This window comes from Canis lupus, chromosome 21 (assembly GCF_003254725.2).
Source record: "Canis lupus dingo isolate Sandy chromosome 21, ASM325472v2, whole genome shotgun sequence".
NCBI lineage: Eukaryota > Metazoa > Chordata > Mammalia > Carnivora > Canidae > Canis > Canis lupus.
The window spans coordinates 6,785,554-6,809,154 of record NC_064263.1 but is presented as its reverse complement, the minus strand read 5'-3'; the positions used below and the strand labels follow the sequence as shown (position 1 = coordinate 6,809,154).

Sequence of the window (23,601 nt, the reverse complement as noted above, 5' to 3'; positions counted from 1 at the left end):
TCCAAAGCTGGTCAGTTGAAAGGCACGTTTAGAGCTCAGGAGATGAAGTCTTGGGTTACCCAGCCCTGGCAAAAGTATCTTACAGCCTAGGGGGCTGGGAGGATGCCTGGATGTCCCACCTGTTTAGGCCACAGGGATTCCAAAGAAATCCAGCAAGGCTTGTGCAGGTGGCAAAAGGCAAAAACACAGGTAGAAGAAAATAGGGAGGGGAAGAATATGCCCACCAGGAAGAAGTTCCTGACACCCCATAAGTGGGATGGCACCTCTCCTCTGCAGGCCCAGAGGTGTCCTGCACTTGTCTCCACTGCACCAGGATCGGGCTATTGTAATAGGCTGCTTACTTACTTTCTTTACCACTATATTCCTCATCAAGGGTAAGGGTGTATTCAACTCACTATTGTATGAACAGCTTCTAGCACAGTGCCCAGCCCTTATAACAACAACTACTACCACAGGAACAGCTAACCCTTATATAATAACAGCAACTAACATACATTGCATTTGGAGTGTGTCAGGTGCGCTATAAATTCATTACATCTACTAACTTTTAAAATTCTTAGTGTTTGCATTATATTCATTTTATAGACAAGGAAACTGAGGCACAGAGAGTTCAAGACACCTACCTGTCCTAGGCCACCCTGCTGGTAAAAGGCAGAGCTGTGCTGTCTGCTCCAGACTCTATTTTTGGCCCTGTAATAATGTACTCTGTGAAGATCTTTTGCCTCAACAGGCCATGGCCCTGTGCTTGTCCTCTTCCCTGGGACTCACTCTCTCCAGGGCCTCATCTGTCTCTTCAGTCCCAGCTATTACATCTCTGCAGGTGATTCCCAGATCTGTGTCTGTAGCCCAACCTCTCTCTTCAGTGTACTTCCAATCACTAAAGACATCTCTGCCTTTCCAATAGTTTAGTCAAGTGGCAGATACCTAATCAAATACTAATAAATCATTCATTCTCTCAGTCCCATCCTACCTCTCTACTTCCCCTCTTCATGTGCGTGCACATACATGAATCCTCAAAGTCCATACCGCCTTCTCCTTAGTAGTGTATAGCTAACCAGAGGCATGTGTCATACAATTAACCTACTGAATAGCTGAGTAAGTTACTCAAGTGCCTTTCTCTGTTTCTACCAGCAACCCCTCAGCACACGGAACAATTGATAGGTACAAGTATTTACCCCTAAGAAAAACCTGAGACCCGTTCTATAAGGAAGAAACTATGTAGAGAGGCCAGGGCTTTCAGTGCAGGAATTTGCTGTTCACCTCAGAGTAAATCTTTCTATTTATCTGTAAGGATGGAGATGTGGGTGAGGGTTGTCTGCTTCCCCCAAACATAGTCATTCACTTAACATACTCTGTACAAGTATATAGAGGTCACAGACAGCCCTTTTCACTTGGGAACATATATGGTGGAAAAATGGCAAAACCTCTGCCAGCATCTCTATTAACTGACCTACTCTTTCATAAATACAAAAGGAAACCCAGGATGACAAGCTTTTTTTTTTTTTTTTTTTTTTTTTTTTTTGAGGAAAATCAATAGGTTAAAAGTGAAAGACCAAGGTGAAAAAACGAAACAAGAAACACATTCAAAACTAATTCCAAAAAATAAAAGAAAATCCGACCTTAGAGGAAACAATATTCAGAAAAAGGAAAATATAAAACAATTTTTATTAAAATGCTCAGATATTTGAGAAGCTATTACATCAATGGAACATGAATCAGCTGCTAGTATATAGGACATTGAGAAAATAATTGATTGGAAATTTAAAATGTGATTTCTGCAACAAAAATTTAATAGTAGGGCTGGATGATAAAATTAAGGAAATTGTTGAGGACATGGAACAAAAGAAAAAGGATATAAAACACAAGAGAAAAGACACGAAGCACCAAACCAAGCATCCAACATGCATCCCAGAAAAACTGAATCTAGTACATGAAAGAGGACATAATTGAGGAATTAAAAATATATAAATTTCCCAGGGTCCCTCCAGATTCACATCTTCCAAATGAAATGTGACCTTAAAAGCTGAGAAGAATGAAAAAAGATACATATACAAGTTTGTCTGTATAAAATTTTACTAAGAATAGATACTCTTAAAAGCTGCCATTAAAGAAAAATTAAGCACACATAAAGTAGGTCAACTACAAAGGGACAAATATTAGAGGGACTGCAGACATTGTACCACCAGTATTGGAAGCTAGAGTATAATCCAGCACTACCCAGAAAGTACTGAGAAAATGGAGCCAATGACAGTATGCCCATTGGCATGGCTGTCCAAGGGAGGGCTGGAGAGAAGCAACAGATACAAGCAGAGCATCTGGGGCCCTCCATGCAGAGGGAAGGTATACGCAGAGCCATACGGAGCATAGGGCAACAGCACACTCAGCGAAAACTTCGGTTTTCACATCTCCCTGCAGGTACACAGCTGCTGTTGCACCATCTGCCTCAGGTAAGCATCCCAGTCAAGAAGCTCTCTTGGTGTATTTTTGTATTGAACCCTCTTCCTCTTTCTGCCAGCACCAGGAACACGTAACCCATTCCAACTTCAGCATGTTCCAGAGCGTTTACGATGAGACAGGGTGAATCCAAGGTTAGTCTCTTCTAACTTCTTAGTTAGAAGAGATTAACCTTCTCTTAGTCTTCTGGTGAATCTCCCAGGCATTCCTCTCTGGGATATCATAGAATCCACACGTGAGGCCCCTTGAACCCACTTCCTGCTGTAGTCATTCACCATGGGAACTAAATTCATTTCAGAATCACAACGGGTCAAAGAGTTTCTTTCCCATAGTCTTTCTGAAAATATGAGGACTTCCAATTTATTTGGAAATCGAGGAAAGAAGTTTTTTTTAGCTTCATTTAAGAACAATGTGGATTGGAGGCATGTCTACAACAATAGCAACAGAAAGAATTATTCCATGGATGCAATGAAAAGGTGTGTTAGATGACAACTATACAGGGAGTTTATAAAATAATTGGCCCAAACTAGAATTTGAAGTCAAAGGACTCCAAGATGACTATTTCCAAGAAAAAAAAATGGATTTTGCTTAACAGATAGCATTAAAACCTGAAATAACTTGTAATTTGCTTTTAAAAAAGCACTTATTTGGGATCCCTGGGTGGCGCAGCGGTTTAGCGCCTGCCTTTGACCCAGGGCGCGATCCTGGAGACCCGGGATCGACTCCCACGTTGGGCTCCTGGTGCATGGAGCCTGCTTCTGCTTCTCTCTCTGCCTGTGTCTCTGCCTCTCTCTCTCTCTCTCTCTCTGTGACTATCATAAATAAATAAATAAAAAAACAAAAAAATAAAAAAGCACTTATTTCTCTCAACAAGAAAAAAGGAAAAAATTAGAGACTCCAGGAGAAACAAACAAAGTGTGAGAAAAAATCCCAGTGGAAAAACAAAGATGAAGCAAACTAAAATGACATGTTTTTGAGCAATGATGGAACATAAGAGAATTCATTTGCTCCATAGGCTTGAATATTCTTTGAACTGCATGGGATTGGTGACATATGATTTAATTAATATTTGGTTCTGCAATAAGTGAAAAATATAATATTGGTAGTGATTATTTTTTAGTCAGTCTGTAGACAGAACATGAGACATAATTATAGGTACAGAAAAGAACTCAAGTGGTACTTGTACAAATGATATTCTGTAATTGACAAAAGGAAAAGTAGATGTTGCATTGGCTCTGATGTGCCCATTACCCCTGCAATGATCATCCCAGGTTTATCGAACCAGAAGTACATACTTGAGTATTATATCATTTAGTTCAGTTCCTTTTTTTTTTTTTTTTTTAAGATTCATTTATTCATGAGAGACACACAGAGAGAGGCAGAGACACAGGCAGAGGGAGAAGCAGGCTCCACACAGGGAGCCCAACGTGGGACTCAATCCCAGGTCTCCAGGATCAGGCCCTGGGCTGAAGGCAGCACTAAACTGCTGAGCCACCTGGGCTGCCCTACAATACCTTATTACATGCCCTGCACATGCCACTCATTGCTCTAGGTCAATGCAATCCCTATCAAAATATCATGGACTTTCTTCACAGAGTTGGAACAAATAATCTTAAGATTTGTGTGGAATAAGAAAAGACCCCGAAAAGCCAGGGGAATATTGAGAAAGAAAACCATATCTGGGGGCATCACTATGCCAGATTTCAGGTTGTACTACAAAGCTGTGGTCATCAAGGCAGTGTGGTACTGGCACAAAAACAGACACTTAGATCAATGGAACAGAATAGAGAACCCAGAAATGGGCCCTCAACTCTGTGGTCAACTAATATTCGACAAAGGAGGAAAGACTATCCACTGGTAAAAGGACAGTCTCTTCAATTAATGGTGCTGGGAAAATTGGACATCCACATGCAGAAGAATGAAGCTCTAGGTCTTAAGAGACAATGTTGAACATGTCTACAATGCTGACAGGTAGCCCTCGTGGGGCTCATAGGCTAATGTGGAGGAAAGTGCAAGTGAGCAAAATTCATCCTCTTTGACAGCAGAGAAATGGCAGAAGGCTCGTCTACAATTACGTTAAAACCAAAACAAAAAATAGACTTAGAAATGGTTAAAAATGGGGCACCTGGGTGGCTCAGTTGCATCTTCCTTCAGCTCAGGTTATGATCCCAGGGTCCTGGGATGGAGTTCTGCATCAGGCTCCCTGCTCAGTGGACAGCCTGTTTCTCCCTCTCCTCCTTGCTCCTGCTATTTCTATCTCTCTCTCAAATAAAATCTTTTTTTTTTTTAAAAAAGAAAGAAATGGTTAAAAGTGCTTGCCTCTAAGAAGACTGATCGGTGAGGTAGCAGAATTTAAGAAACTAGTTTTTCACTTGACTCATTTTGCACTACTTTGAACTCTTCTAAGTAGAAGTTATTTTAATAATTACACTTTTAAAAAACTATAATAATGCTATTTCTAACCAGCACAATCAGGGTGGCTTACATTAAGCCTAAATGCTTCATAAAAGACCTGATGTCAGGGCTTTATGATCACAAATTTTGTGCAAAGAATTTGAAATGGTGCAGCTGGGAGCCATTTGACTCAATACACATTGAGAAGATTTTGGTCCTATAATTGTACATCTGGATATTTTAATAGTGGTATGATATAAAATAAGCCTCTAGAAATATACTGTGTTGCCCCTTCTGCTTTATTTATTGCTATAAGTTGACTATTAGGGATGCCTGGGTGGCTCAGGGTGTGATCTTAGGGTCCTGGGATCGAGTCCCACATTGAGCTCCCCTCAGGGAGCCTGATTCTCTCTTTGCCTATGTCTCTGCCTCTCTCTCTCTCTCTCTCTCAGTGTTTCTCATGAATAAATAAATAAAATCTTTTTTTTAAGTTGACAATTTTTAAAGCAATATATATATATATATAATATATATATATAATATATATATATATAAAAGCACTGTGAAAAACTGTTTAAGAAAGTACCTACTTGTCTATATACAAAAACACGTGTTTGAGTAGTTCAACCCCTCTTACAGCACGTATCTAATAGTATGTTAGAATCTAACCATCTTGGGCAACAATGACCCCTGAAGAAGGGTGTCCAGAGGTCTATTTTGTCTGACCCCTTCTAAACCCTCTTGTCATTCTCCCCCACACTACCTACAGCCGGGTCCTCCATAGCTCTAGGACTCAGGGAGCAGGAGAGGTCATGGGGAAGGATAGTGGTAGGAAGGGGGTCCATTTCAGGATGGAGTGATGTGAGAGAGAATGAAGGGCACTGAGACAGGCTGGCTCTGGTCTGGGAGAGATTCTGGGGGCATCAGATTTGAGATGAGCAGTAAGGGCAGGGAAGAATGGTTCTGCTCCAAAGGCAGGGAGAGGGCATGGGGTCAATGAGAGAGATGGCATGGAGTTTAGAGAAGTGAACAGAGTGGCTCCAAAGGGAATGGCCAGAAGGACAGCAAGGCAGGGGTGTGGGCAACACAGCCAAAGCCCTGTGGTGAGAGAGATGCACTGTGGTGATTTTAGCAGTCATTGCTCAGGAAAGAGTGGGCATTATAGGCCTGCATAGGAGGACATGTGGTCTATCTTGAGGGGCTTTGGCTGCATGGTCCAGGAGCCAAGCTCGCCCCAGGGATTCTGTGACATAGAATGAACTCATAGCCATAAAGAATCTGATCAATGAAGCATGAAAACCACTGAAGGACAACCCCTGATCTAGGCTGTGCTCAGTTGAGTGTCTGTTCTGTGGCCTACTTCCTGGCAACCTCTGTTCCCGTCCTTAGAGTGAATGTACTCAAGCAATCATTTCTGCCTCCACCTCCAGTCTGTCCCAAGACACTGGGCTGGGTCACAGCTCCTGGACACTGAAGAAACAGAGGGAAAATGTGTCTGTGCCTGACCATATGAATCAGAACCATAGTGATTTCAGGAAAAGGAGCTGCCTCCGCTGGCCCACATTTTCAGAACTCCCCTTCTTAACCCTGCCATCTAGGGTGGTGGCAACTGCCAAGCACTGTTAATTCAAGACCTGTCATCAATCTTCTCCTCTGCAGAGCTCACACACAAAGAACCATGAACTGTTATTGCCTTCTCTCTGCTGTAGGAAGAAATATATCTGTTTCCTTCCACCCTGAGCTTCCTGAGAGTCGATGTAACACGCCATGGGCTTGGGAAACAGATTGACCTAGGCTTGAGTTCCAATTTCACCATTTTCTAGCTGTACAGCCTGAAAATTTTCTTAAGTCATTTGAGATTTAATTTTTAAAAATTAACTACTCAATATTACCTCATTGTGTTATAGTGAGAATTAAATGAAATATTATGCATAAAGTACTTAATTCAGAGTCTAACACATTGTACAAAAATGTATACATCTTTGTTCTCCCTTGCCTAGATATAGCTAGTGTCGAAAGTATCCTTGCCCTTACTTCCTGGAAGAAAACTCTGGGACTACAGGAGCCAGCTGACTTCCATGCCCCACAGGTAGGCCCACACCCCCTTGTCACTACTGCACGTTCTAGGGAGTGATTTTCAGGAAGATTCTCCCTTCTTTCTGTTTACATAATAAGCATGCTGCAAGCAAGTGGCAGTCTTTGGCTCTTGTCACATCTGCCTTGAGTTGCCATGTTCCTTGACTTTGTGCAGGGGATGTAGCTGGATGTCCAGTTCCTGCTAACTCATTATTAAGGCTGGGTCTCAATCCAGTCCCTGGACTAGCTTCCCAGGGTTGCTCCCAGCTCCCTCACCAATCCAGTGGAACTAGTACACCAAAACCTCAATGCCAGCTTTTCCCTCTCTGGCCTCACCCCATGTAGGCACTTATCTCCTTCAGCAGCTGGAAGAACCCCAGATGTGAGAGCAAATAAGTGTGCAGGACCATTCTGGCCTCTAACTGGAGATCAGCATCCCAGATTCAGAAAGACTTGGGCCCCAGATATAGCAAAGGCTCTGAGAAGCCTACTTCTTCCCCTTTTTTTCTCTCCTCTTATCTTATTCTATTTTTTAGAGTTCCCAGACACTGAGATACATACTTTTTATCAATGACACTGACAATTTCAACATAACCTAGTGGTTGAGAAGACAGGCTTTAAATTTGAATAGAACTAGATTTGAATTTCGTACCACAATTTACCAGCTGTGTGACCTTGACTAGTTACTTTATCTTCTCATCCAAAAATGAATATGGTAGTATTTATAGGACACATTTTTTTTTTCAAAATTTGGTTGCAAGTAAAGAAATCAGACTCTGGCTTAAACAAAAAGGAATAGTTTCTTTCACTTAACAAGAGCTCTGAAAGTGGTGACTAATTATATTGTTTCAGTACTTCAATATTTCCCTGATTCTTTTGGTCTTTATGTCATCCTTAGTGCCTCATGCTTGCAAAAAGGCTGCTGTGGATCCAGATACCATATTTATATAAAAGGTACCTATATCTTTCCTTTTAACATGAAAATAGAAGTCCTCCCAATAGGCCTTGTGCTGGACTTTTCTTTAGGTCCTACTAGCCAGAACTGGGACATATGGCAACTCTTTTTTTCTTTAAGATTATTTATTTATTTGACAGAGAGAGAGCAAGCACAAGGAGTTGATCAGAAGCACAGATCATTTGGGCGTGTGACTGACATCTGAAGTGGGGGTGGGAGGATGGAGAGGGGCAGTCTTATGGGACTGAACCCTTAACCTGTGAGATCCAATACTATCTCCAGGTAGATAGTGATAGAATTGAATTGAATTGCTGGAAACCCAGTTAGTATCCCCAGAGAACTGGTGGTGATCATTAGAACTAAGTCTGAGAACCATTTTACCAAGTAAGAGGGAAGTACGGCTAAATGGTAGGGAACCAGAGAAGTTTGATTTGACACAGGGCTATAGTAATCAATTTAATAATATTTGTAAAGTACTTAGCACAGTGCTAGACTTTTAAGTAGTGTTTAATGAATTACAGCTATTATTATCAATAAAATATAAATTGCCAGTTAGTTGGTCATATCCTATATGTAATTAAGTACAGTACTTAGAAAATGATAAAATTGATAGCAGAACTCAGCTGTACTGATTTCTGAATGTCCCCCAGCCCCACCAGCTTAGCACTTGTTTTCTTTCATTCTTTAAGGTATAAAAACCAGGTACCAACTTTGCATGAGGTTCGAGGCCAAGTATCAGCAATAATCCTTCTCCCAGACTCCAAGGGGTTCCCAGGTCTCAGAAATTTAGTTTCCATGCCTTTTGTGCCCATGTTCCACCTGCTGGAGCCCCAAGCCCAAGCTCCTATAGACCCATGGATCTGCCCCTTCTTCCCCGACAAAGTCAGAAACCATGAGAATGGTTTTAACTTGGTTAAGCGAAGCACAGTAAATTGTGCCAAATCTACAACTTCTGTTTTGGATTTTGAAACCCTCTGAACATAAATGTGAATGAAGCAGACATCCAAAGAGCTAATGGGGAATCTAGACAAAGCTCATGCTTCTCTGGGGTACCAAACAAGAGCTTCCCCAGAGTCTGTCAACGCTTCATTACTGAATTCAAATGTATATTCTTGAATACCAAGAATGGGCTATTCGTAAACAGATCTGTGCTGGACCCCTACAACACTTTCCAGGGCTCATTCCAAACCACATCCTCACTCGCATTAGCAACAAAGTCCTCAAGGCAAACCTCGTTATCTTCAATTAATACAGGTGTTAGGACCCATGAAGTGCCATAAAGTTCCCAGTGTCAGGCCCTGTGCTAGGCACTTTATACACATTCTCTCATTTAATCTGCATGCACTGCCAGATAGGTACTATTATCTCTAGTTTACATATGAGCACTCTGAGGCCCAGAAAGAGTAATTTACCGAAGGTCACACCGAGTTGACGGCAAAGCCACAGCTGAAACCTAGCCTCCAATTTCCAACCCCAGATATCACAAGTACTGCCTCCTGGGCCATGGGGTCCCTCACTACATGCGTTCTCTGGGATAAGGGTCCTGCTATGAACCTTTTTATGCAGTCTGAGTAAAAGTTTTCTACAGAAAGATAGTATTACTGAAGCTATGAATGTAGATTTCAATGGCCTATATTTTCTATAATTGCATGTATAGAAATTACAAAATTGCATTAAGTGCCTTACTTGTGCTACAATTATATTTTTCTTTCCCTTCCTGTACCTCACCACCATCAGCCCATTTTGTACTCCTTTTTTCTGCACTGGAGAAGCAGCTACTGGAAGCAGGGTTAGAACAAGCTTGACCACAGGATTGCAAAGAATCACTGAAGTGGTGTTTGCATTAGTCCCAAGTGCTGGCCACCTCATCTCAACTCTCCCTAGAGGAAGAGACCCTGTAAGTCCCAAGGACACATCCGGAAGAGTATTGTGGAGAGTGAGGTAAGAATAAGGATGCAAATTACCAAAAGCCTGAAAAATGGCTGAGAGTCAGAACCCTAAATCTGGTAAATATTAAGAGGAAATGAAACAAAACACATCCTGAAATGCAGGTGGGACAGACCGGTGTCCCCTTACCTTGTTCCTGATGCAGAGATTATAGAACAGGAGTGTGACCTCCCTTGGATCCTGGGAGGGTTAGAGGGGCCTGTGCCATATGGAGAGAGAGGGGAACCAATTCACTGTGTCTCGTGCTCAACTGAACTGTTGCTACCTACTTGGTCTGACCAAGTTGTGAGTACAGCCTCCTTCCCCTTCCAGTGCATTAGGAAACTGAAGGGAGCTCCTATACCAGGAACTGAAAGATTTCTGAAATTATACCCTGCACTGTCTTATCCCATTCTACTTCATTTTTTTAAAAGATTTTATTTATTTATTCATGAGTGACACAGAGAGAGAGGCAGAGACACAGGCAGAGGGAGAAGCAGGCTCCATGCAGGGAGCCCGATGCAGGACTCGATCCCAGGACTCCAGGATCATGCCCTGAGCCCAAGGCAGGCGCTAAGCCGCTGAGCCATCCAGGGATTCCCCCCCACCCATTCTATATGTCAATGCCATGTCAGAAAACAAGTGCCTACCTCAGGATCAACGTAGAACAGAAATACCCTGCGGATATGCTAACACTCTATAACCTCATAGGGTCATTCTCTCTATCATGAAATTTTAATACAAGAGTTCTTGCAAGAAAATTCAGTCCTGCTACTCCTGAATGTCCCAGTGTCCTGTGATTGTCCTCTAGTCTTTCTGGAAAGCAGGGTCACATGACACCATATTTGTTTCTTGTCAGGACTATGTCAGGACTTGCTGATAACATCAGCTTTCTCTGTGCCAGCCAGGTGGGTTCCTGCTGTTCCTTCCTGGAGAAGGGAAGCAAAGGGGCAGATCTATGAAGCACAGAAGATTTGGGACAGAATCACAGAGCCCAGAAAGCACAGCCACAAGCTGAGAATCCTCTCTTTGGTGGGTATGGGAGGAAGGAGATGCAGAAATACCCATATTCCTAATTTGAAAAAGACTAAAATAAGCAGACCTATGTGTCTGGGTGAAGTATGATAAACTGAGTGTCAAAGACTGTGAAAAGGAACATGACTTGGTTCATTTCATTATCAATAATTCACTTATACAGTCATTCACCTCTCATCCATTCATTTATTCATTCATTCCACAATTGTGATTGTGTACCTGCTACAACCCTAGAAAGAAGGCAAGGAGGATACCTGGGTGGCTCAGTGATTGAGTGTCTTCCTTTGTCTCAGGTCGTGATCCTGGGGTCCTGGGATCGAGTCCCACATCAGGCTCCCTCCGGGGAGCCTGCTTCTCCCTCTGCCTACGTCTCTGCCTCTCTCTCTGTGGTCCCTCATGAATGAATAAATAAAATATTTTTTTAAAAGGCAGAGAAAGACCCTAGGATATGAATACAATCCCTCTGCTCTATGGTAAGAGCTAAATGTATCCACAAAGAATTCACCTTATAGATGCTCTTTCCTCTTTTTCTCTCTCCTACCCGCATCCTGCAAAGGTTTGATTTCTTATAATTTGCCTGAGCTTTACTCATCCACTCTCCAGAGCTCTGGAAACACTATCTAGAGCACTGCTTAAACAATGATGATGAAAATGATAATAACAGGCAACACTTACTGCTTTTTGTATGTCCAGCAATGTTCTAAGCATTTTAATAACTTATTTATACATCATAAGAGTATGACGAGCTAGGTACTATTAATATGCTTATTTTCAGAAAAGATAGTCAAGGCATTATGAAATTAAGCAACTTATGCAATGTCACACTACAGATATGAGGGAGAACTGGGATTTGGATGTAAGCAGTCTTGCTGCAAAGGCTCTAGTCTTAGCCATTACACTATCCATACAAGAGATGAAGTGTTTGATTTTAGAGAAAACTTAAAATGTATACAGTTTCCTTTGCTAACTTGAATGATAAGATTTTAAACATGTTATAGTGGTGCTAGTGGAAACTATTGGAAACCTGTGCTAAGCCCAGTCATTAACAGCCACTCTTGAAGCCAGGCTGTGTTTAGTTTTCCACCGGCAGGGAAGAAACAGATTTTCCTAAGAATATGTCAAAGTCTCACAGCTCATTAACCATGGGGCCAAGGTTCAAACCTGTGCCTAGTACATGGTCTTCAATAAATACTTATTGAGCAATGAATAAATAAATGCATAAATAAAATGAAAAAGCAAGTAAGCCAACAGGTAGGCAGAGCTGCATAGCCCAAAAGTTCATGCAGTATCCTATGTACTGGTGGTTTTAAATTGTGTGCCACAAAGGATAATGTGGAGTAGCTACCTGCAAGTGTGGAACCCAGGCCTCCTATTCCTGCTTCTAGCAGAGCATCTCTGCTTCTATATGTTTTAGGTATTGGAAGACAGGTGTCACAAAAATAGCGGCATAGGGAGCTCCAAGTATCTATCCCTCCACTGAAGAAAACGTTAAGCTGGCAAAAACATTCAGAATCAGGAATGTAATAAAAAGAAGACTCGCAACAACCAGGGGAATGAATGAAGCAGCAGCTGCTAAATTTTAGTAAGAGCATGTGGCATTTTTCTTATCCACCCACCATCCCCCAAACCCTAACTTGGCCAGCAGCCATGGCGATGGACTCATATCCCTGGTGGGACAGCTTGCTAATGCCAGAGGGGAAATTAAAACTTTGTTATCAAAGAACTGTCTGGTGGTTCCCTAAGTGATTGGCTCAGAGGCTGCCTTTGTTTTTTGTTTTGTTTTGTTTTGTTTTAATAATAAACTTATTTTTTATTGGTGTTCAATTTGCCAACATACAGAATAACACCCAGTGCTCATCCGGTCAAGTGCCCCCCTCAGTGCCCGCCACCCAGTTACCCCCACCCCCCGCCCTCCTCCCCTTCCACCTTCCACCACCCCTAGTTCGTTTCCCAGAGTTAGGAGTCTTCCATGTTCTGTCTCCCTTTCTGCTGCCTTTGTTTTGATCCTCCTGGAATTTTCTCAGACAGTATGGCTTTCTGGACAGTGTTTGTCAAAAGGATTTAAAGTCATTTTATAACTCCTGACAGTCACCTGGGGAAGGGATGGAGAATGAGACAAGCAGCTGACAGACCAAAAAGTTAGGATAAGAGGAGCCTGAGGAGAAAGATACCTGAAGGAATAAGGGCTTGGAAGGGCTCCCAGGTATGTCAGGGAATCTGGGGGGTCATGTGCATGCCCAAGACTGAATATGTACTCAGAAAAAGCCTGAGGTGATCCTATGCTTATATCTATGGTTGATCTTTGGGCTCCATGTAATAGGAGGTAAGTGTTAAGGCAGTTGTAGATGGGACTTAGAAGGGCTAAGCATAGAAGGGCTCTAGTTCAGAAACAATCTATAAGGACTGCAAATACCACAGAGTATTTTCCATTTTGTTTTCTTTTTGGATTCAGAGCACTTAAGGAAATATCACTGGATGACTACCGAGATAATAGAAGGCATGACCACACATCACAAGAAAAACACTGTGCAAAATCATTTGGAAAAGTCATAAATTGGGCAGCCTGGGTGGCTCAGTGGTTTAGCACCACCTTCAGCCCAGGGAGTGATCCTGGAGACCCAGGATCAAGTCCCACGTCGGGCTCCCTGCACGGAGTCTGCTTCTCCCTCTGTCTGTGTCTCTGCTTCTCTCTCTCTGTGTTTCTCATGAATAAATAAATAAAATCTTAAAAAAAAAAAAGAAAAGTCACTAAATTAAGTGGATGATTGCAGCTCACAATAAGTAACAACAGCAAATCATGGAAAAGGGAAAGCATATGGTTTATAGAGTTATCACATTATATTATTTAAAATGCCAAGTTTGGGCAGCCTGGGTGGCTCAGTGGTTTAGCGCTGCCTTCAGCCCAGAGTGTGATCCTGGAGACCTGGGATCAAGTCTCATGTCAGGTTCCTTGCATGGAGCCTGCTTCTCCCTCTGCCTGTGTCTCTGCCTCTCTTTCTCTGTGTCTCTCATGAATAAATGAATAAAATATTTTAAAAAATAAATAAAATGCAAAGTTTCTGACAAAAAATTAGGACCATGTCAAGAAACAGGAAACTATGGCCCATTCACAGGAAAAAGACAATAAACTGAGGAAGCCCAGATATTAGACTTACCAGACAGACTTTAAACAACTGTCTTAAACATGCTCAAAGAACTAAAGGAAACTAGAGGAATGATATCTCAATAAATAGAAAATATCAATCAACAATAATAGGAACCAAATAAAAATTCTGGAGCTGAAAAGTACAATGGCCAAAATGAAAGATTCACTAGAGGGGTTCAAGGAAAGATCTAACAGGCATAAGAATCAGTAACTTGGAGATAGCTTCTTTTAAAATTATCTAGTCTGGAGAGGGGGGGGGGGAGAGGAGAGGAGAGGAGAGAGAAAGCAAAAGCGAAAGCGAAAGAGAAAGAAAGGGAGGAAGAAAGAAAGAAAGTGAACAGAGCTGAAGGAACATGTGGGACATCATCAAATATACCAGCACGTGCATTATGGGACTCTCAGAAAGGAGAGGAAACAGAGAAAGAGGTAGAAAAAATATTTGAAGAAATAATGTCCCCAAAGTCCCTGATTTGATGAAAGACATGGATCTATACCTCCAAAAGGTTCAATGAGTTCTTGTAGGATAAATTAAAAGCCATCCACACTGAGACACCTTGTAATCAAATTGTCAAAAGACAAAGACAATCTTGAAAGCAGCAACAGAGAAGCAACTAGTTGGGTACAAGGGATCCTCAAAATAATATCAGCTGATTTCTCATCAGAAACCATGGAGGCCAGAGGAAAATGGGGTGATATATTTAAAGTACTCAGAAAAAGAAAAACCCCTTCTCAACCAATAATTCTATACTTGGAAAAAGTATCCTCCAAAATGAAACAGAAATTAAGATATTCACAGATAAACAAGAGCTGAGGGAATTTATTGCTAGTTGACCTGCCTTACAAGGCATACTAGAGGGATTCTTTCAGGATGAAATGAAAGGACACCAGACAGTAACTCAAAAACACATAAAGAAATAAATAATATCAGTAAAAGTAACTACATAGGCAAATATGAAAACCAGTATTACTATATTTTTTGGTTTGTAATTCCTCTTTTCCTATATGATTTAAAATATGAATGCATAAAAATAATTATAAATTTATATTAACAGGCACACAATGTATAAAAATGTAATATGTGACAAAAACAACATAAAGAGGGGTGTGGAGCTGTATAGGAGCAGACTTTTTGCATGCTATTAAAGTTAAGTTGGTATCAATTCAAACTATGTTGTTAGAACTTTAGGATGTTAATTATAATCACCAAGATAATCATTTAGAAAATAACTTAAAAATAAATAATTTTTTTTAATTTAAAAAAAGAACTTAAGAGGTACCTGGGTGGCTCAGTGGTTGAGCGTCTGCCTTTGGTTCAGGTCACGATCCTGGGGTCCTGGGATTGAGTCCCGAATCGGGCTCCCCACAGAGAGCCTGCTTCTCCCTCTGCCTATGTCTCTGCCTCTATGTCTCTCATGAATAGATAAAATCTTTTTAAAAAGAACTTAAAACATATATAAAGAAGAAATGAGAGGAAATCAAAATGGCACATAAGATAAAAAATGAAAAAATTTAGAGATTCTCAGGCTTATTCTGCCAAACAATGCAAGAATTGTCTTTCACTGGAATCTGACATGTAGCCTATGGGCAAAAAGATCCTCCTCTGAACAGAAATTAGTCCACATTAAGACTTTAGCAAAAATGTAATATGAATGTGAAGCATTATCTAAGTAATATGCACAGCTCAGGAGCTTGACATGGTCTGAGAAGCTTTCCCACTGTTGCTGCTGTGAAACTGATGCCTAGTGCCACACAGCAACCCAGGATTTTCCCTAAGCAAATCACTCATACCATGACATTGATGGTTATAACACAAAGGGCTGCTGTGGTCAAATATGTTTTGAAATGCTAAGTTCAGAGGAGTTCAAGAAATGTCTTTACTATAGGACTCTTTGAAGTCTGTAATATATCATGCACGTACACTGAGTCCTCAGGAAATGGTAACAGTGTGAATATTTTCCCAATTTTTTTGTTCATGGCAAGAAATCTGTCATTTTGAAGACTGGAACTTCAGGGAACATCCTTTAGGAAACGGTGCAGGAAAGAGTTAAACATTGTATGGAGGTTTTTCTATACTCCACATTTTTCAAGACCATAGATGAGGTGATGGTATCTAGGGTTGCTGTGTATTAACCTGAGTGACATCCCTGGCCCAGTGTCCTAGGAGGCATGCAATACTTTGCAGATTTTATAATAAGATTTCATTGCCAAGGAATAATTCAACAGGTCTTTTTTTCTTAATGTAAAAACAGGAGAACACAGACTTTGAGGCTAAATATACCTAGACTCAAATCCTTATTTATTCCTCACCACTAATCATGGATTTTAATAAGTCCTACAAAACAGCCTCATAACAACACCTAGATTAGTGTTACTGAAAAACAGGGGATAATAACCTAGACAAGCTGACATACAAAACTGACTATTACAGTCTACTCTTGTCAGCTTGGACCCATTCACATCTTCAACTGTACTTAATCTCCATGTAAAGACAGTACAGTCATACATCCACAAGATACAGTTATCCCATATACAACCAGAAGGGTGCTAATCCACTCCCCAGAAGAAGATTCAGATCCTTGGGGTGATGCTCATTCTTCTCCTTTGATATCCTATAACTTAAGTACTGTGATATAAAGTTTGCTACTAATACATCTCATGTTAGAGGATAAGGAGATAAGACCTCAAACAACTTGAATAACCGGTCATCTGTAAAATGGGTTTATAATACCTATGTGGGATTATTTGCTCAATCATTTATATCAACCAATTCAAACTATGTGGTATACAGTATTCAACTGGACACATTTTGTCCCTGACTAGCACATACAGCAATGAAATGAGGTCTATTAAGAGTTTGCCATAGGGCCTAGAATAGAGTAATGCTTGAGAAGCCTCAATTGACTTCCCCTTCTCCTGGAATGGGGAAGGCACAGTTCTCAGAATAATCAGAGGCGACTTGTGTCTCTTTACTCTACCCAAAGGGGCCATTAATCCTGCACTAGAAAGTCCAGGAAAGTTCTTTAGAATCCAAAGAAGCTACCATGCCAGGGAACTTGGAGAACACAGAGAATTTCCATATTTCCGTGGATATGTGCAGTGTTTTGTCTTTAAAGACAATACAGTAAGAAGACTCAGTGGTTCTTCTTATGTCCCAGTATCCATAGCAACCAGACATTCCATGGGCTTTGGTAAAAAAAAACAGAATCATCCACTCAAGTGTGAGAAGACACTTAGCAAGTTAAAATCTAGTTTTGTAAACTGAAGTAATTGACTATTCACAACCATTAACATTTTCCAGAGAATTAAGTCTTAAGTAAACATAATACATTCAAGAGCTTCAAATAGTGTTATATTAAACTGGTTTATAATAGAGGTCACAAAGAATCACAAAAGTCACTTTTCTAGAAATGGCAACTGCTTAATCATTGCATTTCCAGAAGGGGATTTAAGCACAGTTTCTTGCAAAATTGATTTTCCCCATCTCTATCTTTTCCTTTGTAGGCAGAAGGGTATAAGGAGTCAAATATTTGCCAACTTAAAATTATTCATTCTCTGCTGCTTTTTTCTATAAACAACAAAACACATTATGGATCTTCAAAACCTTCTGTGCATTTTCTCAGATATTTTCATTGTAAGATCAAGACCAAGATATAAAGATTAAAACAAATCTAGAAAGATATATATTTATTTTCTTTTAGTATATGAAATATAAACTGATCCAATTCCTTTCTTTGAACTTGAAATTGTATACACGCCTAAGAGTAAAACAATTCACCAACCACATTTGCCAAGTCTCATGGTTAGCAGAGCTGTGGGGAGTCAAGGTGAGCAAGCTGAGACCTTCCAAGCACAGATCATTCAGTAATAAGTGAGAGGGGAATCAGAAGCAGAAAAACAATTTTTTTAAAAGGTGGAAACCTATGAGCTTGTACACCATGTATGCATAACTCTTATCACTCTGACCACACAGGAAAACTCTGAGGTTTCCCAGAATTTGTCCTGGTATGCTTCTTTGTAAAAATGAATTGTAGGAGAGAATCCTTCTTACCAAAAATATTACTTGTTCATTCAACAAACACCTACTGAGTGCCTACCGTGTACCAGGCACTCAGTTACAGCTGTGAAACTGACAGACACGGTCTGTCCTGGCCCAGCAGCTTTTAGACCAGTAGGGAACATGTGAATCAACAGGCAGTTCTGGGATAGTGTGGCATCATGGCAGAAATCATCCTTGGGCTGTGACAGCACCAGGAAGGACGCCTGACTTAGACTTGGGCTTCGATGAATCTGGACTGCTTCAAACTGAGACCTAAAAAATAACGTGTCTAATAAGGGAAGTATGAAAAGTATTGGGGATAGAGACAAGGTCCCGGTCAAAAGGGAACAGCATGTGTGAATTCCTAAGGAAAGAGTGACCACAGAATGTTAAAAGTATTAAAGATAGTTTGGTTTAGCTGAGATTTGGGACTCTGTCTCTTTCTCTCACCAGGTAGGACTGTGTTTACAATTTTAAGGCTAACACCAGCATTGGCTCACATCCCATCGATGGTGGCAAGGGAGGGATAGAGGGAAGGCACAGTGGTGCTAAGAGTCATGCTTTAAGCAGCCATGCCTGGACAGGGTCACTAAACTATATACATTATAACTATTTAAATGTATTTCATACTGAAAGAACATACAGAAGAATGTTTCAAGATCATTTGAGAGGATCTAGTGATAGGTTTGCACCTTTCCAAACAAATTTTTAATTTTAAATATCCTAGGCAGATGAGGTGGGATGTTCAAGGGATGGGTGCTGGAAATTGGATCATGAGGAAAGAGCGCTTTCCATGGGTTCAGAAAGACTGAGTTCTACATACAGGTGCAGGCCCCTGTGGATGGCCAGATGTAGCACATACCACTCATTCATTTATTCAAGCATTTAGAGACTCGTATATGCATCATAAACTATGCTAGGGGTTAGAAGCAGCAGGATAAGGGAACTCAGGGAACTCAGAAAGTACACAGGGAGGCAAAGAAATATGCAGAAGATTATACTACCTTGTGATAAATGCAATACTAAAATGTACAGAAAGCCATGGGAGTCCACAGAAGGGCCCCAAACCCAGGGAGGGGCAAAGGCAGGCTGCCTGGAGATGACGATGCTTGAGTGGAGCCCCAAAGGATGAGTACTTGAGTGAAGAAGCAGGGAAAGGGAGTTCCTGGCAGATAGAATTATAGATACTAAGGTACAGAGCAGTGGCAAATTCAGACAGCAGCAAGTACTTCAATATGGTGAAAGTAGAGGGTAAGGATGGGAATGAGAGAAACAGGAGTTTCCAGAGTAACCGAGTGTCAGGCCATGAAGAATTCTGCATGTCATTTAAAGTATTTGTATGAGGTGGGGGAGGAAAAAGTGTCCAAGACAACTCCAGGGCCGTGACCTGAATGACTAGAAGAATAGGGTTCCATTAATCAAATAGAAAAGCAGATTGAATGGGGAGCTAAGAATAACTAAGTCATACTGAGTGTAAGGTGCCTATTGGAAATCCAAGTAAACTGCTACTGGAAATAAATCAACAGATACACACACATATCTGTTATTCTACAGGTCAGGACTGGAGAGAGATTTAAGAGTTCTCTCCATATAGGAGATTGTACGCAGTGAGAGTATGCACAGTAGAAAGAAAAGAGACCCAAAGATAGAGTTCAAAAAAAACACTCAAGTGGCAGATGGAAGAAATGGAGCCTACTAAGGAGACAGAGAAGGAACAAGTGGAGATATTGGAGGGAAACCAGGACAGAGTAAGAGCCCTAGGGAAAAGGAGGAGGTGAATTTCAAGAAGGCTGGAGGGATTACCTTGGTCAAAAGCAGCCAAGAGGTAAGTATGATATGGAGTGACCTTTCCCATACCATAGAACGTTTTGGAGGTTGCTGGTGATTTTGGCAAGAGGAGATTCTATGGGACAGTGAGTAGAAGCTGAATAGCAGTGGTTGATAAATCAATGTGAGGTGACACACAGCACCACAATGACTATACTCAAAGTCTTTTAGGAAACAAGGCTGGGAAGAGAGAGAGACAGGTTTGTAGCTGGCGGAAAACTTTGAGTCAAGAGATATTTGAGGGAGGGATGTTGGGAAGCCTGAAAGAGAAAATGGATTGATCTCAGCTGCACATCATAAAACTGCCTGCAAACTTTGGTTACCTGTTAACATTGTCTTCCAGATACGCAGCAGCAGACTAGGTTTGAATGGCACAGTGAGACACTGGCAATGGGGAAACTGTGTTGAAGAGAGAAGAATCTAGCAGCCTGAGAAGAAAAATAAGTAAGAGACTAAAGACAGTTGTTCTTTGTGACATACCTTTCTCCCCTCTGATTTTCAGAGGATCTCTTTCCCACAGGGCTCTGATGCTTTTCTATCTCTCTCCACCTACTTGGTCTCTTCAATACCTGACAGACTTCACACTCATTTCCTTTGTTATGATTAGACCGAAAAAGTGAGGTGATGAAAGGCCCCAGAATTAACACACTGAAATCTCACAGAAATCACCAGAAGCTAAAGATGATCCCGTGAAAGTCTGAGAATGAGAGAGAAAATTGAAGGGTGAGGGAAGGTGGAGCAGAAAAGGAGGGGAGAAAGGAGAGGAAGGTGAGGAGAGAGGACAGGGAACAGAAAATGAGAGGTTATTTTAAACTCAACGTGGGGAAGAATAGGTGAGGATGGAATAAAGGGAGGGAAGGAAGAAGGAGAAGCAAAGAAAGGGGATAGGTCAGGTTAAACTAGGGAACCATATGAATTAAAACAGTGTGTATAGGAAATGCAGTTTTAGGGGTGCCTGCGTGGCTCAGTCAGTTGAGCGTCTGGCTCTTGGTTTCAGCTCAAGGCATGATCCCAGGGTCGTGAGATTGAGCCCTGTGTCAGGCTCCCCACTCAGTGACGAGTCTGCTGGAGATTCCCTCCCTCTGGCTCATATGCCCTCTCTCTCTCTCTCTCTCTCTCAAATAAATAATAAATCTTAAAAAAGAAGAAGAAGAAAGAAGAAGAAAAGCAGTTTTATTCTACTCAGGTATCTTCTGCTCATTTACTCAGCAAACGTGTATTGACTAGCCACTCTGGGCCATGCTCTGTGAACATTACCCTGCCTCCCCCAGGCTGCGAGCAGCCATTCACAGTGATGGGTGGTAAATTCCACGACGACAGTGGCAGGCCCAAGAGAACTACTCACCAATCCTGCGGGGGCACACAAATTCCCTGAGAAGCCATCTGTCCTCTGAGCTGAGGGGTCAGTAGGAGGTAGCAGCCACAGAGAGTGAGCCCGGAGAGAACAGCCAGGCAGAGTGAGGGCACAGGACTGTCACAAATGTCGGGATGAGTGCCTGCAGTCAGGCAGGAAAGCCCAGCAGATTAGCACGGAAAAGTAAACAGGGACCAAATGAAACAGGGTCCTTGTGACAAGTTAAGCATTTAGGGCTTACATTAAGCCTGGAAGGGTTTTTCACATGGGAGTATCTTACCCACCTTTACTTTTTAAAAAGATCATTCCGAAGGAAAAAAAAAAATCTGCAAATATTGAACTTGGTTAACGATAGGGATGCTCAAATTATTTAGGAGGAAGTGTGCTGAGGTATGTGATCTACTTTGAAATGCATAATAGAAAAGAAGACTGGAAGCCTGGCTAGATGTGGGACAAAGAAAGTACAGTAAAATGATAATGATATAATCAATGTGGTGCATATATGGAGGTTCACTGTAAAATTCTCTCAAGTTTCCTTATGTTTGAAAATGTTCATAACAAAATATGGGGAAATCATTAATTGAATTTAGATTTTAATAAATAAGGATATTCCAAGTAGGAACTCTTACAGGAATTTTATTAAACAACCAAGAGGCAATTTTTTACAATTTAACTAATTAATTAATTATGGGGAAATTTGATCATTCTGTTGGGATAACATTCTAGAGAGGGGCAAGGGAGCCAGTGAGGAGGTGGTTGCAGTACTTGAGGCAAGAGGGGGTCATGGCCCAAAAACTGGGGAGGAACAGGGATCAAAAAATTTGAATTCAAGAGATATTAGGAAGCTACATCAACGGTTTGGTGATGGAATGGCTGTGGAGGGAAGGAAGGCCAGGGATAAACAACAAACCTGCCTGGCCAATAATCAATTAAGAGTTGAGCAAGGATGGGGGCACCTGGGTGACTCAGCAGTTGAGCATCTGCCTTCAGCTCAGGGCGTGATCCGGGGTCCTGGGATTGAGTCCTCCATGGGGAGCCTGCTTCTCCCTCTGCCTATGACTCTGCCTGCCTCTCTCTGTGTGTGTCTCTCATGAATAAATAAATAAATAAAATCTTAAAAAAAAAGAAAAGGAGTTGAGCAAGGATGACCAATAGATTTGGAGATGAAAAGAAGGACTCATAAGGCCCATGGAGAACTCTGAATCACCAATGTCCCCTTCAACTGGCCTCTGGCTTCAGAGTCTCACCAGGACACTCCTGGCATGACTCCTTTGCTTAGTCTGCTCTGGAGCTCAGTGGGGAAGTCAGTGGCCGTGACACCGGCTCCGGCACCACCGAGGGCGACCTCGCCAGCTGGGGGAGAGTCGGAGAGTGGCTACCTCCGGGCTGGGCTGCGCCTGCTCACCTCCCCGCCCGGAACTGCCACAGCAGCTCTGCCCTTGTCAGTTGAAGTGTTCTGTTTTCTTAGAATGAAATTGTTTGAGGTCAGCCGCTTCAGATGGCTTCATCCACAGCCAGCTTTATCAGCTTTCAGTTACAAAACAGATTTCTCTGGAAGACTCATCACAATAAAGCAAAAACGAGTTTTCCTCTAGGGCTGCAAACTGCCCCTTTTGCTGGAGCAGATGTTGGGGGGATGGTTCCGGGAGAGGCAGCCTCCAGGATCCCTCCCTCCCCGGCACCTGCACCTGCGAGGACTGTAATTTCAGCTCATTTACCGCAGCCTTGTCCTAGAGACGGTTGGCAAGCCCCTCCTCGTCCTTCTTCCCTCCCTGTGAAGGACGTTTACATTGAGGACCTGTTTGCATCTCCGTAATTACTTCTGTGCCTCATTGCTGGATTCCTGTCCCTGTCGCGCCCCCAGCCTTGGGAGGCTTAGAAGCCTCGTGTTTGTGGGGACTAAAACAGGACAGGCCTGCCTGCTGTCCCCTGCCAAGGGGGCGCCCATGGAGAGACCGTGGTGTAGAAAGGCAGTATGGTTTGCTATCGGGCCCTAAAAGTGGGACCCCTAGTTCCACTTAAGGACATGGGAGGCTGGGCCAGTAATCGTCACTGTTCCCAAATAAAGCAGACACAAGCCCCCCACCCCCAACACATAATCTGATTCTGACATTTGATTTTTTCAAAAACAGACTTCACTTGGGACCCGGACAGCATCTACGCTGGAGGTAACCCACTCAGCTGGTCCTTATGCAGCGGACAGAGTGTCTACCTGGGTTCAGATCCTAGCTCTGCCCCCCCCCCCAGCGGAGCCTCAGGCTCCCCATGGTTAAGTCGGGGAGGGCATTCAGGTTCGGGCCGTTCCCAGGGGTGAGTCAGACTGTGTACCGAAGGCACCAACCCAGCCTGGGCCCTTCAGGGTGCTCGGCCCTCAGTGGCTGTGATCACCACGGCGGAGC

At 42.1% G+C, this 23,601-nt stretch overlaps 1 protein-coding gene across 3 annotated transcripts; it reads left to right on the top strand.

Moving 5' to 3' along the window:
• Positions 1-12,698, top strand: LOC112641950 (uncharacterized). Of its 3 annotated transcripts, none has more exons than XR_003124902.2 (7): positions 1-374; positions 2,416-2,447; positions 6,849-6,937; positions 7,823-7,878; positions 9,617-9,820; positions 10,710-10,837; positions 12,255-12,698. XR_003124902.2 is itself a non-coding variant. In XM_049098846.1 (7 exons), exons 1-7 carry the CDS (start codon positions 103-105, stop codon positions 12,318-12,320), a joined length of 843 nt encoding a protein of 280 aa, XP_048954803.1. In that variant the 5' UTR covers positions 1-102; the 3' UTR covers positions 12,321-12,698. The 3 variants fall into 3 exon arrangements, 2 of the variants coding, with proteins under 2 accessions (XP_048954803.1, XP_025274969.1); XM_049098846.1 differs by having other exon boundaries at positions 10,714-10,837; XM_025419184.2 differs by lacking the exon at positions 10,710-10,837.
• Positions 12,699-23,601: the final 10,903 nt, after the last annotated feature.